The sequence below is a fragment of the Akebia trifoliata genome, chromosome 1 (genome assembly GCF_017979445.1).
Source record: "Akebia trifoliata isolate Shusen 1 chromosome 1, ASM1797944v1, whole genome shotgun sequence".
In the NCBI taxonomy this organism is placed as follows: Eukaryota; Viridiplantae; Streptophyta; class Magnoliopsida; order Ranunculales; family Lardizabalaceae; genus Akebia; species Akebia trifoliata.
This window is the reverse complement of record NC_141375.1, coordinates 28,724,076-28,737,979: the sequence shown is the minus strand read 5'-3', so window position 1 is coordinate 28,737,979 and position 13,904 is coordinate 28,724,076. Positions and strand designations below refer to the sequence as shown.

The 13,904-nt window shown below is 35.1% G+C and overlaps 1 protein-coding gene across 3 annotated transcripts; it reads right to left on the bottom strand.

Annotated features, from left to right (window-relative positions):
* Positions 1–3,699: 3,699 nt before the first annotated feature.
* Positions 3,700–13,390, bottom strand: LOC147411498 (uncharacterized). Of its 3 annotated transcripts, none has more exons than XM_086449222.1 (10): positions 12,761–13,390; positions 12,146–12,193; positions 11,931–11,990; positions 10,921–11,007; positions 10,667–10,771; positions 10,408–10,521; positions 10,161–10,261; positions 5,162–5,273; positions 4,567–4,691; positions 3,700–3,836 (listed from the first exon to the last, which is right to left on the bottom strand). In XM_086449222.1, the coding sequence occupies exons 1-10, from the start codon at positions 13,130–13,132 to the stop codon at positions 3,830–3,832; spliced, it is 1,131 nt and encodes a 376-aa protein (XP_086305348.1). In that variant the 5' UTR covers positions 13,133–13,390; the 3' UTR covers positions 3,700–3,829. The 3 variants fall into 3 exon arrangements, with proteins under 3 accessions (XP_086305348.1, XP_086305339.1, XP_086305356.1); XM_086449213.1 differs by lacking the exon at positions 3,700–3,836 and adding an exon at positions 4,372–4,472; XM_086449230.1 differs by lacking the exon at positions 3,700–3,836 and having other exon boundaries at positions 4,372–4,691; positions 12,761–13,389.
* Positions 13,391–13,904: the final 514 nt, after the last annotated feature.

Here is a 13,904-nt window from a genome sequence, read left to right as displayed (position 1 = left end):
CAGGTTTCTTGAGCTTTGTTTTGCCCCATAGATAATCTAAATCTCTGGAATTATGTATCATTTAGCCCTAGTGTCATTAGGAGAGGCTAGGGATTCTTGAGAAAATTTTGTCTACAAAAATTATATTAATTCCTAAAGATAATATCTGATCTCATATCTCAATCCACGGATAACACCAAACATTCAATTGAGATAGAAAGACACGAGTGGTAAGGATTTCAAGACTGACTCTGCTATTAACAAAAAGTAATGCTAAGTTGATGAACTAATGGCATGCCTCGTGAACAATATAAACAATGTTCGCCGCTTAATCAGTCAATCTAAAATTTTCCAATACATGTGGTGTTATGTAATGGATTCATGACGTTAGCACACTTTTTTTTTAACAGCAAATCTCTCTTCTTCAACTAATGCTGTGTTTGGATCGAGAGAAGTGGAGAGAATAGAAGAGGAGAAACTCAATTTCTCTCCGTCACGTTCGGATTGACAGGAGAGAACTTGGGATAACTTTAGCATTTTAAAATATCTTAAAAGAGATCTAGGGGCAGAGTTGGACTTATAAAATATTTTAAAAGGATTTCTCTTCATTTCTCTCTTCTCGCCACTTTTGGAGAGAAAGAAAACTCACATTCTTTTCTCTTCTCCTCCCGACTTAACAATTCAAACGGGAGAAATAGAGAGGAACTCATTCATTTTTTCTTCTCTTCACTTCTCTCCATTTCTCTCAATCCAAACATAGCATAAAGGTAGAGATATCTCTTAGTTTATTGGACACTAATTTACTAGAATAAAAATTAATTTCGGTTAGTACAATAACTTTTACTCATAACACACCAGCCTTTTTCAAATTAAATGGCATTATATTATAACGTAGATGGTCGTTTCTCATGTTTTAAACACAAAAAATTAATTTTCTACTCCATTGCATCGAATCATGTTTTTGAATATCGCAAAGTGATCATATCAAAAAGTTTTCTCTTATTCACTATGAGCAAGAGAGAGCAAGGGGCATCAAGGGCAAAAACGACATCATATTATCAAAAGTCTTTGCTCTATTAGGTTTTTCTAAGAAATTTTTAGATATCTTCTATTAACATGTCAATTTTTACTTGTGACACACCAAACTAGCATAAACAAACATCTAATTTTCATAGTATTGATGTGTTATAAGTACAAGTTGGTGTGAAAAAAAAAAAAAAAAACCTCTCTTTAGTCTCTTTAATATCATTTGGTGTGGGTGTAATATATATAATTTTATTAATTGATCATTGATGTATTCCCAATAAAAATTTGATGGTCAATAGAAATTCACAAAACATAATTTCTCCTAGGCTCAAAATCCAAATTTATTACTACTATAAAAACATATTGGATTTACCCCAACATCTTGAGCAAGTAAATCTAAAACTATATCACAACTAATTGACAAGGATACAAATATATACTACTAGAACCTAAAAAAGGAGACCCAATAAAACTCTACGGAGCGGGTGGGGCAGGTGAATCAGTAATGATGCAGCAACAGCGAGTGCCAATGCTGTTGGATTTCGGATCCGGGTCAGGGACACAAACTGCTGCATAAGTATTGTAACCATTCGACACACATGTTGTGTGACAATCATAGTTATTCAAGCACGCTCCAAAATATTGGCAATCTGCTGCCATTCCATTCTCACCTGCAAAATTAAGCAAATCAAACCTTTATAATTTGTTTTGTTTATTTTTGTTTTTTTAAATTCTTATAATAGAATCAGCCAATCAGGATCAGGTAAGATGTCCCATTCCTATATGATAAGAATGATGTCTGTGTGGCACATTTTGGCTAATCAATTCATTTCCAACAAGACATGCAGTCCGCGGTATTTAAATGCCAACCAAAACGTGCAGCATAGACATCATATGTTGCTATAGAAATGGGACATCGTTCTAGATCAAGAACTTAATTTCTTGACAAAAGAGTGAACGCAAGAGGCTCTGCATCAAATGACGGGTTGTAAAAGTTGGTGTGGCAATAGATTTTTTTTCCCCTCGTATTATATCCTATCTATGTCAAACTGCATGTTTGATAGAGAGCTTCAAACGTCATTTGAGGTTGAAAAGTCAAAGAGAGAAGAAGATAGTAATTAAGAAGCATTATTATTACCGAAAGAGAAGAGGAAGAAGAGGAGAACGAGAAGAGTGATTGTTGTTTGCTTGGACGCCATAGAAGAAGAAAAAAACTACACTAATGCAGAACTCCCGAAGCTTCGATAAGTAAGAAAATTCACCAAATTACATGGTTTTATAGTAATTTAGGCAAAGATTAGTCATATAAATCTTTCAAAATATTAAGTCTCGTGAAATCACGCCATATCTTCTAAATTGATTGATTGAAGATATGATTTGTAGAGTATAGGATCCACCAGGATTTTGAGATCGACTCATAGGTCTGAAACGAACGAGTCAATCCCTTGTAAGTAAACCGATTCAAACCATTGACATGTAATGAATAATGATATAAATTGATTTATATTTTAAAAAATGGAAAATGCTAAAGTGACTTCTCAGGACACTAAATTCAATACTGAGCTGACGTGGAGGTATGATAAGAATCATAGATGTTTTTCTTTGAGACATAAGTGAAAAACCTCTATGGTTCTTAGCACACCTTCATGTCAATTCAACTTCGAACACAATGTCCTGTGCAGTCACTCTAGCATTGTTCTTAAAAAGAAATAAGAAAAAGATTTATCTTAAATTATCTCATAGTTTAAATCAGATTTATATATTTATATATATATCTATATATAATAATCTAAAAAAAAGGTTTTTTTTTTATAACATTATCCAAGACTTTTAACGGTGTAACTTGAGCGTGTGGTTGATGTGGCACTTTCTTAATCATCAAAAAAGTGCTATAGAAAAAAAGAGCTATAGAGGATTTTTTACCTAAAACACAACGGTGAGTCCCATTCTCTTTTTCTTAATATAATTTATACCTTAAACTACGTTTATATTTCTCCAGAATAGATTCTCCAACCTTATTATTTTTCTTTTTTACCCTCTTAAGCCTAAAGAGGATGTCCCAGCCGTAATCACAAACAAACTCTAGTAAAAAAATAAATAATAATAATAACTGATTCAAATTGAAACTTGGACGAGTCAATTGGAATCGGATTAGTCAGGAATCATGATAGGATCTTTTGCAACTTAAATTGCATAAGATCATTCCTTTGATCGACATTATACAGAATCCGGGTTTGATACGTGTTTATTGTGAAGCGTGCGAGGAAATTACTACAATTCTTTATGTCAATTTACTGCTTCCTACATCTGGAAAGTTGATGCCACCCTCTCTCTTTATTTTCTTATAGAAATTAGAATGTTTTTGGGCCTATAGACTGATCTTGTGGTGGATTTATACACAATCATTCAACTTGATTGGCGATTTTCAGTTATTGACTTTTTTTGTTGTTGTTGAAATTTATGCTATACGTACGAAAGAAAATAAATTAAACCTACTAAAATATATTATTCTTATATGCTTCTTAATTTCTTACCATATTTGGAAAGGGAGAATATATACATGCTTCTCAATTTCTTACCATATTTGGAAAGGGAGAATATATGAGGTTAACACTTGATGCACTCGGTATACTGATTGGCCTTTCGATTCCACAATATTATATGGGTTGCTAATTGGCTGAGCTGGGCCTCATCCAAGGCTCTAACTTGAAATTTGGATTGTTGATTTAGTATTCAAATAGATATCATATCAAATTGTCACTAGATTGATCATGCAGATCCATTAGGCTTCGATTGTTAATCGTATCACATTTGGATCCAAATGTTAAGACCTGAAAGGACGATAAAAATTAATCAGGTCCATATCCGATCCAACGACCCAATTCTTTTATCTCATCAATTCTATGTCGAATTGTTTGTTAAGATTTCATTTAGATATGATAAGGACCTAAAATAAGTATCAGATTGGAACTGGATCAAAATGAAGAGAGCCTGATCCAGAAAGTAATCAAATTACAGTAGTAGATCAAGTTCCAATCCATATAGGTTAATATTAGGATCCATTTCAACTCTTATCATTATGGTTTCGATTGACATTGATCCGATCCATCAGCCCTAACAACAACCCAACATCAAAAATCCAATTTGAACATTATTGTTCCGATCATGTACACAAATCCATTCAACGATCGTCAGAAATTTCAGAACCTGTTCTACTTTTTCTTGCAGTTTTTTGCATTACCACCTGAATGACAATGTGAGGTGTGCCACAAGTTGATGGTAGAGACCAGTATGAGATGTATACTACAGATACAGTAATGAGGGTATGCTAAGGGTTTTAGGCTAAGAGCATTGGGAGTTTGAACAGGATGGTAAAGCCGGGAAACACTCTCTCATTGAAACAACAGCATTTACAAGAAATTTAACGTCTTTGTTGCTGGACGACATATTTTCCAAATGACCAAGAACTGCGTAAATATGAAACTATATAATTTTATTTGATAAAGAAGCATCAATAATTTGATGGCTTTTCCCTTGAAAGCACAACTTTTAACAAGTTACCTCCTGACTTTGAGAAAGATACCATAAACCATGGCTGCACCAGCAACTGCAACACCAAGGGTTGTGAGGATCCTAACAGCAGAAACACCGGACTTCCTCTCAGGAATTTCCAGAAGATCCTTCACCTGAAAAACACGTTGAGGAAAAAATGCCAGAGCATCAAGCCATCAACAACTAAACATATTCGAAACCGAAAGAGAGTTTCACTCAAAAGCACTGCTAGAATTATCCCACTTGAGGGATACACATATCCGGAAAAGAAGGGCAATATCTGTTGTGGCTTAGGCTATAACATCCTACAACAAAAAATGAAAGTCATTGCAGCTATTCAATCTGCCACGATGTTTCGGGCAGAGGGAAAATATGACCATAGTACAGGTGTTAATGATCACCCAATCTAGACTTTATGTGTAGTCAATAGGCACGTGTCCACGGGCTTTTGTTCTTGAAATATCTTATTATTCTGGGACAAAAACTTAAGGTGTTTTTGGCTCAATTTTTGGAAGTCGTCGAATTACGTCTATTAAAAAAATCCTGTCTCTGGGGTTTAGTTAAGTAGAACCTAAGAGCTCCTCGGTAAAGAAATGGTTATTACCTCAATGGGCTGCTTCCAGTGTTTCTTAATTCCTTGTAGGTGTCCCTTCCCAACAACAGCAACAACTGAAGTATGTTCACTGGCCACTCTTAATAAAGTGGAAGACATGTACCTAAATATACTCCAAAGTTTTAGAAACAAACAAATAATTTTTTATTTAAAAAAATAATAATAATAATAATGGGAAACAAAGATCCTGTGGGATATGAGACAGATAGGTGATACAAACTATAACAGAGTAACAAATTAATATCAAAACTGATCTAGCATTAACAGACGTTTCTTTGGTTAGCAATTTGGTGGCTCTCTTTACACAATTACACCTCTCAGGTTCCCTAGATAAAAGTAGGTTACCATATTTTCAGTTAATTGAAACAAATTTCCCAACAACACATGTATCTAGGCTGACATATACATGTACATGTACATTTGAATGCACGAGTACATGTTTGTGGTGGTGGTAGTGGTGTATGTTTTTTTTTTTTTTTTCCTTTTTTGAAAAGTTTAGTGGTGCATTTGTCATGGCTCTGGGTGAATTAAATCTGGTTTATAACACACTTAACTGAATCATTAGGATATAAATATATATATTTTTAAAGTATGTCTATAATTGGACCAGCTTGTAATAAGAGATCTTTTATTACCACACCAACTTTTGCTAACACCACAACAAATATGTAATAATGTAAATCACCAACGAATTAGCACACATTTGGGGTGGTGGTAGAAAAAGTTGGCGTGGCAATTGAAACCCTCTTGTAATATTGTAAAATTCAGTACTATTCAAGATTTAAAAAAAAAGAAAAAATTCCATGACCAAGCTTGCCAAAGAAGATCAGAACAAAAAATCCTTCATAACCTTTCGTCATCAGGGGGCACATACCATTATAAGGTTATGGCCAAAAACAACAAAGCCTTTAAAAACTTCAAAGATATACAAAACTAATCAGGGAAGTTTGGCAAAAATTTAGGTAACTAGAGAAGTTTAGAGGACCACTGTAGAAAGGTATAACTCAATATACCAGGAATGGTAAAATTAAGATGAAAACATGGTACTAACTCATTATATCACACTTATGGATCAAACATCAGTAGAATTCAATACACATTAGGTATTGATCTTGTGTTGGTTACTTCAAATGGTTGAATGTTGTGATATTATGATTGTATTTTCCAGCCTTGTTTTATTGTGATATATTCCTTATATTTCGCTTCTTAATTTTATGATGCCTTTGGAAAGAGAGAAATAGGAGGCTTTTTAAGGCAAGGAGAAGGAGATCCATAAAATCATTCTCCGACACGAAAGCTCTCTTGCATCTGCGGTCCAAATTATCTCGGAATTTAAAGGATTTCTCTTAAGGATTCCATTTTCGATGGATCTTAATATAAATGGAGTTGGGTTAGTTTTCTTCTTTCTTTGATCCCGTCATAGATAGGGGCGCTAGACTGAGAAGTACCGCCTGGATGGGGTTTTGGAACGAGCACCAGACTGAACGAACAAGAAGGAATCTCTCCCCTTACCAGCAGGCCTAACCAAAAGGGCAGCTTACTGGCTTTTGTTGAGTTTTTAATTAATTCCTATAGCCATATTAATCTGAAAAAAAATTGGGTAAACCTAAGGCCCCTAAATTATATACATTATCAGGTACTTCTTCCATAAAAATCACTCAGGTTTCAGAAGACGGAGAAACAGTCTGTCATATCATTCAACTAAAAAACTCTTTGAAAAAACCAAAATTTTTCATTTGATATTTCAGAAGAACACAGAAAGTTCTCAATTGAGGCTTGCAGCCATCTTTTTTACAATAAGCTAAAACATTTTCACGAAAATCACTATATATATATATAGGGTCCCTATCCGTGGCCAACAGTTTGGCAAACATTTTGGCAAACACTTTTTCAAAACATGGGTTAGAGGTCTTGGAATGGGCTGATTTTTGGTGAGGATGATCTCTACGGTGAGGAGATCATCCTCACCAAAAATCAGCTCATTCCAAAACTTCTAGCCCCATTTTACAAGTTGAAAAATCGTGAACCGTCCATTTTTTGTAAACCATTTTGATGAGGTTAGAAGTTTTGGAATGAGCTGATTTTTGGTGAGGATGATCTCCTCACCGTAGAGATCATCCTCACCAAAAATCAGCCCATTCCAAGACCTCTAACCCATGTTTTGAAAAATGTGTTTGCCAAAATGTTTGCCAAACTGTTGGCCATGGATCGCTACCCATATATATATATATATATATATATATATATATATATATGGGAAATGTTCAGCACCCTAAGTTTACCACACACTTTAACAAACGTTTTTTGTCCTACATGGGTTAGAAGTTTTGAAATGGGCTGATTTTTTGGGAGGATGATCTCTATGATTAGAAGATCATCCTCCCCAAAAATCAGCCCATTCCGAAATGTTTAGCCCCATGTTTACACGTTGAAAAATCGTGGACCGTCCATTTTTTGTAAATCATTTTTGATGGGGTTAGAAGTTTTGGAATGAGCTGATTTTTGGTGAGGATGATCTCCTCACCATAGAGATCATCCTCACCAAAAATCAGCCCATTCCGAAACTTCTAACCCATGTAGGACAAAACGCGTTTGTTAAAGTGTGTGGTAAAACTTAGGGTGCTGAACATTTCCCTATATATATATATGGACAGCGTTCGGTAGACAAAATTGTAGACAACGTTCTAGACAAAGTTTTGTCTTATGCTAAAAAGTTTCTGAATGGGCTGATTTTTTGTGATCTCTATGGTGAGGAGATCATTCTCACCAAAAATCAACCAATTCCGAAGCTTCTAACCTCATGAAAAGTGATTACAAACTAACGGTAAAAAATTGACGGTCCACGATTCTTCAACTTATAAACTAGGGTTAGAAATTTTAGAATGGGCTGATTTTTTGTGGAGATGATTTCCTCACCATAAAGATCATCCTCACAAAAAATCAGGCCATTCCAAAACTTTTAGCCCCATATAGGACAAAACACTTTGCCTAAAAGTTTGTCTACGGAACCCGACCCTCTCTCTCTCTCTCTCTATCTATATATATATATATATATATATATATATATATATATGTATATGTATATGTATATATATGGGTCCCGTTCAGCACCCTAAGCTTTACCACACATTTTAACAAATGTGTTTTGTCTTACATGGGTTAGAAGTTTTGGATGGGCTGATTTTTGGTGAGGATGATCTCTATGGTGAGGAGATCATCCTCACCAAAAATCAGCTCATTCCAAAACTTCTAACCTCATCAAAAATGGTTTACAAAAAATGGTCGGTCCACGATTTTTCAACGTGTAAACATGGGGCTAAACATTTCAGAATGGGCTGATTTTTGGTGAGGATGATCTCTACGGTGAGGAGATCATCCTCACCAAAAATCAGCTCATTCCAAAACTTCTAGCCCCATTTTACAAGTTGAAAAATCGTGAACCGTCCATTTTTTGTAACCATTTTGATGAGGTTAGAAGTTTTGGAATGAGCTGATTTTTGGTGAGGATGATCTCCTCACCGTAGAGATCATCCTCACCAAAAATCAGCCCATTCCAAGACCTCTAACCCATGTTTTGAAAAATGTGTTTGCCAAAATGTTTGCCAAACTGTTGGCCATGGATCGCTACCCATATATATATATATATATATATATATATATATATATATGGGAAATGTTCAGCACCCTAAGTTTACCACACACTTTAACAAACGTTTTTTGTCCTACATGGGTTAGAAGTTTTGAAATGGGCTGATTTTTTGGGAGGATGATCTCTATGATTAGAAGATCATCCTCCAAAAATCAGCCCATTCCGAAATGTTTAGCCCCATGTTTACACGTTGAAAAATCGTGGACCGTCCATTTTTTGTAAATCATTTTTGATGGGGTTAGAAGTTTTGGAATGAGCTGATTTTTGGTGAGGATGATCTCCTCACCATAGAGATCATCCTCACCAAAAATCAGCCCATTCCAAAACTTCTAACCCATGTAGGACAAAACGCGTTTGTTAAAGTGTGTGGTAAAACTTAGGGTGCTGAACATTTCCCTATATAATATATGGACAGCGTTCGGTAGACAAAATTGTAGACAACGTTCTAGACAAAGTTTTGTCTTATGCTAAAAAGTTTCGGAATGGGCTGATTTTTTGTGATCTCTATGGTGAGGAGATCATCCTCACCAAAAACCAACCAATTCCGAAGCTTCTAACCTCATGAAAAGTGGTTACAAACTAACGGTAAAAAATTGACGGTCCATGATTCTTTAACTTATAACTAGAATTAGAAAGTTTAGAATGGGCTGATTTTTTGTGGAGATGATTTCCTCACCATAAAGATCATCCTCACAAAAAATCAAGCCATTCCGAAACTTTTAGCCCCATATAGGACAAAACACTTTGCCTAAAAGTTTGTCTACGGAACCCGACCCTCTCTCTCTCTCTCTCTATCTATATATATATATATATATATATATATATATATATGTATATGTATATGTATATATATGGGTCCCGTTCAGCACCCTAAGCTTTACCACACATTTTAACAAATGTGTTTTGTCTTACATGGGTTAGAAGTTTTGGAATGGGCTGATTTTTGGTGAGGATGATCTCTACGGTGAGGAGATCATCCTCACCAAAAATCAGCTCATTCCAAAACTTCTAACCTCATCAAAAATGGTTTACAAAAAATGGTCGGTCCACGATTTTTCAACGTGTAAACATGGGGCTAAACATTTCAGAATGGGCTGATTTTTGGGAAGGATGATCTTCTAATCATAGAGATCATCCTCACCAAAAATCAGCCCATTCCAAAACTTCTAACCCATGTAGGACAAAAAACGTTTGTTAAAGTGTGTGGTAAAACTTAGGGTGCTGAACATTTCCCTATATATATATATATATATATATATATATATATATATATATATTGTATGTATGTATGTATCTGTGTGTGGGTGTGTGCGTGGGAGGGGGCAACAAAAGAATACTAACAGATCTCGTTCTTTGAGAAGGGTCTCCATCAGAGTGGGGAATTCCTTGCTCATCTCTTGAATCACAAGAGTTAACATGTCAACATCATCCATTTCCTTCAGCTGAAAATTGTTGTAGTCAAGTTACAATCATCCCAAAATGCAGATAAAATAATTTCATAAATATAATATGGATGTCTTAATCCAAAAAGTAACATGAAACAGATACCAAGGGACAAAACTATATATCAGTGACATGAGGGCTTTACCATTTTGTTCAGATCCTCGGGGCTTGGTAAAAATACCGCTTGAAAAAGTATACTGAATAGAAATTTTGCCTTGTGCCACAGCGTCATTTTTCCCCATGTCCTCTTTAACGTAATCTATTCCAGTTGACAGTACAAACATGATTAATATGGAACCCTATCCACTATATCAAGCCCTAATCAGTATTGTAATCTTCAGTACTGCACTCTTAATAGTTTTCTCCAGAAACCAAAATACTAAAAAGGGCAAAGTTTTTCTTACTTGAACAGGACGATCACCCAGTATCACTTTTCCACCATACTTCATTGCTTCTTCAAATGCTACACGGAACTCAGAACCAGGTAAAACCTCAAGCTTATTAGCAACCTAACAAGAAGACATGTAAACGATCAGATGTTAAGCACAGGACTTATAGATTGAGAAACTATGTAGTTGAACGGAAGAGAGGGAAATATGAAACTAGTGAGTTTTGAGAAAATTAACAATAGAAGTGTTGTAGCCAATAAAGAGCATGCCTTGGCAAGAAACCAGCTGTAAAGAATTCCAAAAGCGTTCATATTCTTTTTTCTCCACATATCTACCATTTCTCTCATAGTTGGTACCTGTTGAATTAAAAATTAGTACATTTTTTCATGAAGATAAAATCTAAGGCAGAAAATTCAGAATAAAAATAATCAAGAAATATAAGTAATATGTCCGAGATGGAATACAAAAGATTATAATAAGAAATATGAACAACCAGTCAGAGAAAGTATTAAGGTAATTTTTTGGTATATGTATCCATGATGGTTTAATATACAACACCAGCCAACTGAAGATAATTGTAAGTTTGTAACCATATACATATGAAATGACAGCAAAAGACATGTAGTCATGCTATCATGGTGATTGATAAATGAAATAAAAAGGTGTTGAAACAAGAAAGACATTCTTTTCAGCTAAGCTCAAAAACAACTTCTAGATTGGCATCATACACAGAAGTGAAACTTGTCAAAGAAATACGACAAGAAGCAAATAAATATTTTTTGTTATTTCATGGTTCTTTTGATTTTAACCACACAATTATTGATTGAATCGAGTTTCCTGCTGGTTTTAGCAACCCCAAAAATCCTCATGTCATCCAGGTTTCTCTAGAACCTCTGGATTTGATCACATAAGCAAGGGATATACAAGACTTTCTGGGTTTGGGGTCAGGTTTTGCATCATTGAACTGACATGACAGAGATATTTCATGAGTATGATGGGGATCTTAGGAGCCTCTCTTTTTCCTCCTAAAAAAATGTTGAAGTTGACTAGAAGAAAATACACTCCACAGAGAAAGAAATACCGAATGATTAACACACCACATCCCAACATAATGATCTCCAATTCTCTAATAAATATAAGCAGAAAACTTCATTTCCATCATCCATTTGATCAACCTATAAAGGTAAATTGGCTATAAAACTTATAACCTGCCCAGCCTTTTTATTTAGTCAATAAGTGAACATCAATAAAATAGGGAAGACAATAGATATAACCATGCCTGTAAATTTTGAGGGATCAATATAGCCACTCGTCTAGAGCACAACTCCAAGAAAACAACCTGCCAACAGCAAACAATCATTGAGAAATCCATATTAGTTGCATTGTCAATTGGAAACATGAAACTCAACAGTATAACATTTTGAAACAGGCAGCTAACCTGCTAAATGATCCATCCATCAATCAAGTGTTTTTTGAGTTTCAAGAGGGAAGCACCTGTGGTTTCAAGTAACTGATGACAGCTTGAACTTCTCTGCAGGATTCCTGCAGACACAAAAATAGAAATAAGGACCACAAATAGCTTCTCTATCACATTGTTCTCCTTTTTTATGTTGGTAAAGCTGTAATTGAACCCATTACCCCAATGTGCAGTTGTATCATGCAGTCTTGAAAGAAAAAATATATAAATCTTGAATTTTCCAAAGTTTAACGGCGAAGATCATGAAAGCTCAATGTATCATGTTGAACTTTTAAAGAATTTTAAAAGGAAACCAACAAAGAAGCAGGTTTGTTGTAGTTTTTGGTTTCTGAAAGATCAAACCACCCCAATTTTTTTGTTGTCAACAAGAAATGGTTCTAAATTAGTTTTTTTCAACAACAACAAAAATCGAAACTTTATGGAATTGTCATTCAGGTGGTGAACCAATAACCTAAATGGTATCGTTTTCACCTAGAAATGGTTCTTAATTTAAATGCTAAAATGGTTTTTCTTTTAGAATCTTTTAGAAAAGATCAAAACTTTGTTGAATTCTCGTTCAGATGATGAACCCAATATCCTAACTTTCCACTGTGAATCAAAATTCTCGAATTAAAATAAATAAATCGAAATACCTGCGAAACATGAGCAGTTCCAACTAAGTAAACATCACAAGAACCACCCTCCGCGTACGATTCGCACTCCAAGAAGACGACACTCTTCGCTAGCTCTTCTGGAACAACCTTCTTCCCTTCTGCCTCCATTGATGCAGCTTTAAAACCTTCAGTTTCATAAGTTGCAGAGATATTATCGCTAGGAAAACCATCAGTATCAACTTTTTCGACAAAACCTTCAAATCTAGGGTTAGGGTTTTGTGATGTTTCAGAGGCGGAGTTTTGTTCCGGTTTATCGATGGGGATCTCTGGTGAGTTGGAATTGTGAACGTGGACAAAGTCCTCTGGGACGAAGGTGTCAGGTTTCGGCAAAGATTTTCCGTCGGTTTCCATTTCCGTAGTGAATTGTTGGATTTTCCAGCAATTATTGGATCGATGGTTGATTGATTAAGAGTTACGTTGGCGTGAGATGGGAGAAATTCCGGCGAAATATCTTGAATTGGGAGTCAGATCCGGACGAGTAAATAATACAGTAAATCGGTTCGAGTCGAGCGAGTTGAGAAGGTTCACTGGGCGAGACAAGCGAATCATGGATCCTTTACTCCATCCATAGTTCTCTCTGTCTCTGTTACGTGCTTCTCGATGTTTCAATGGTTGAAGAACTAAGAAAATGTTTTTTGGTTTTTTTTATGTACCCCCTTATTTAATTAGTTAAACTATTTGGACATCCAAACATTTTCCTTTAATACATTCGTGTCACTGTATTTGACTGTACTTTAAGAGTCAACGTCTTGAACAACTAGGTAGGATAGGATCAGGAATATAATTTCACTCGAACTTAAATTGGATTTGTTATTTTCAAGTCCACCAACCCTCCAAACATGATCAAGGATGAATGGGATGGTCCACAAAATTAATATTTTTGAATCTGTCCGTGTCTTAGTTCAAAATTTTGAAGCAAACCTCTCCATTGGATCACTTGTGACATTTTTAAGGATATATTTTAAATTTTACAAAAATATAAGGATATGAAACAAATTAAAAATGCCACATGTCTAACTACGAGAATGGTGTTAAGACCTTGATTTATATTGACTCTTCTTCGCTCCCAAAGAGAGAGATTAGAAGTAGATGTGAAACACACAAATGTTCATTATAGGAGTCC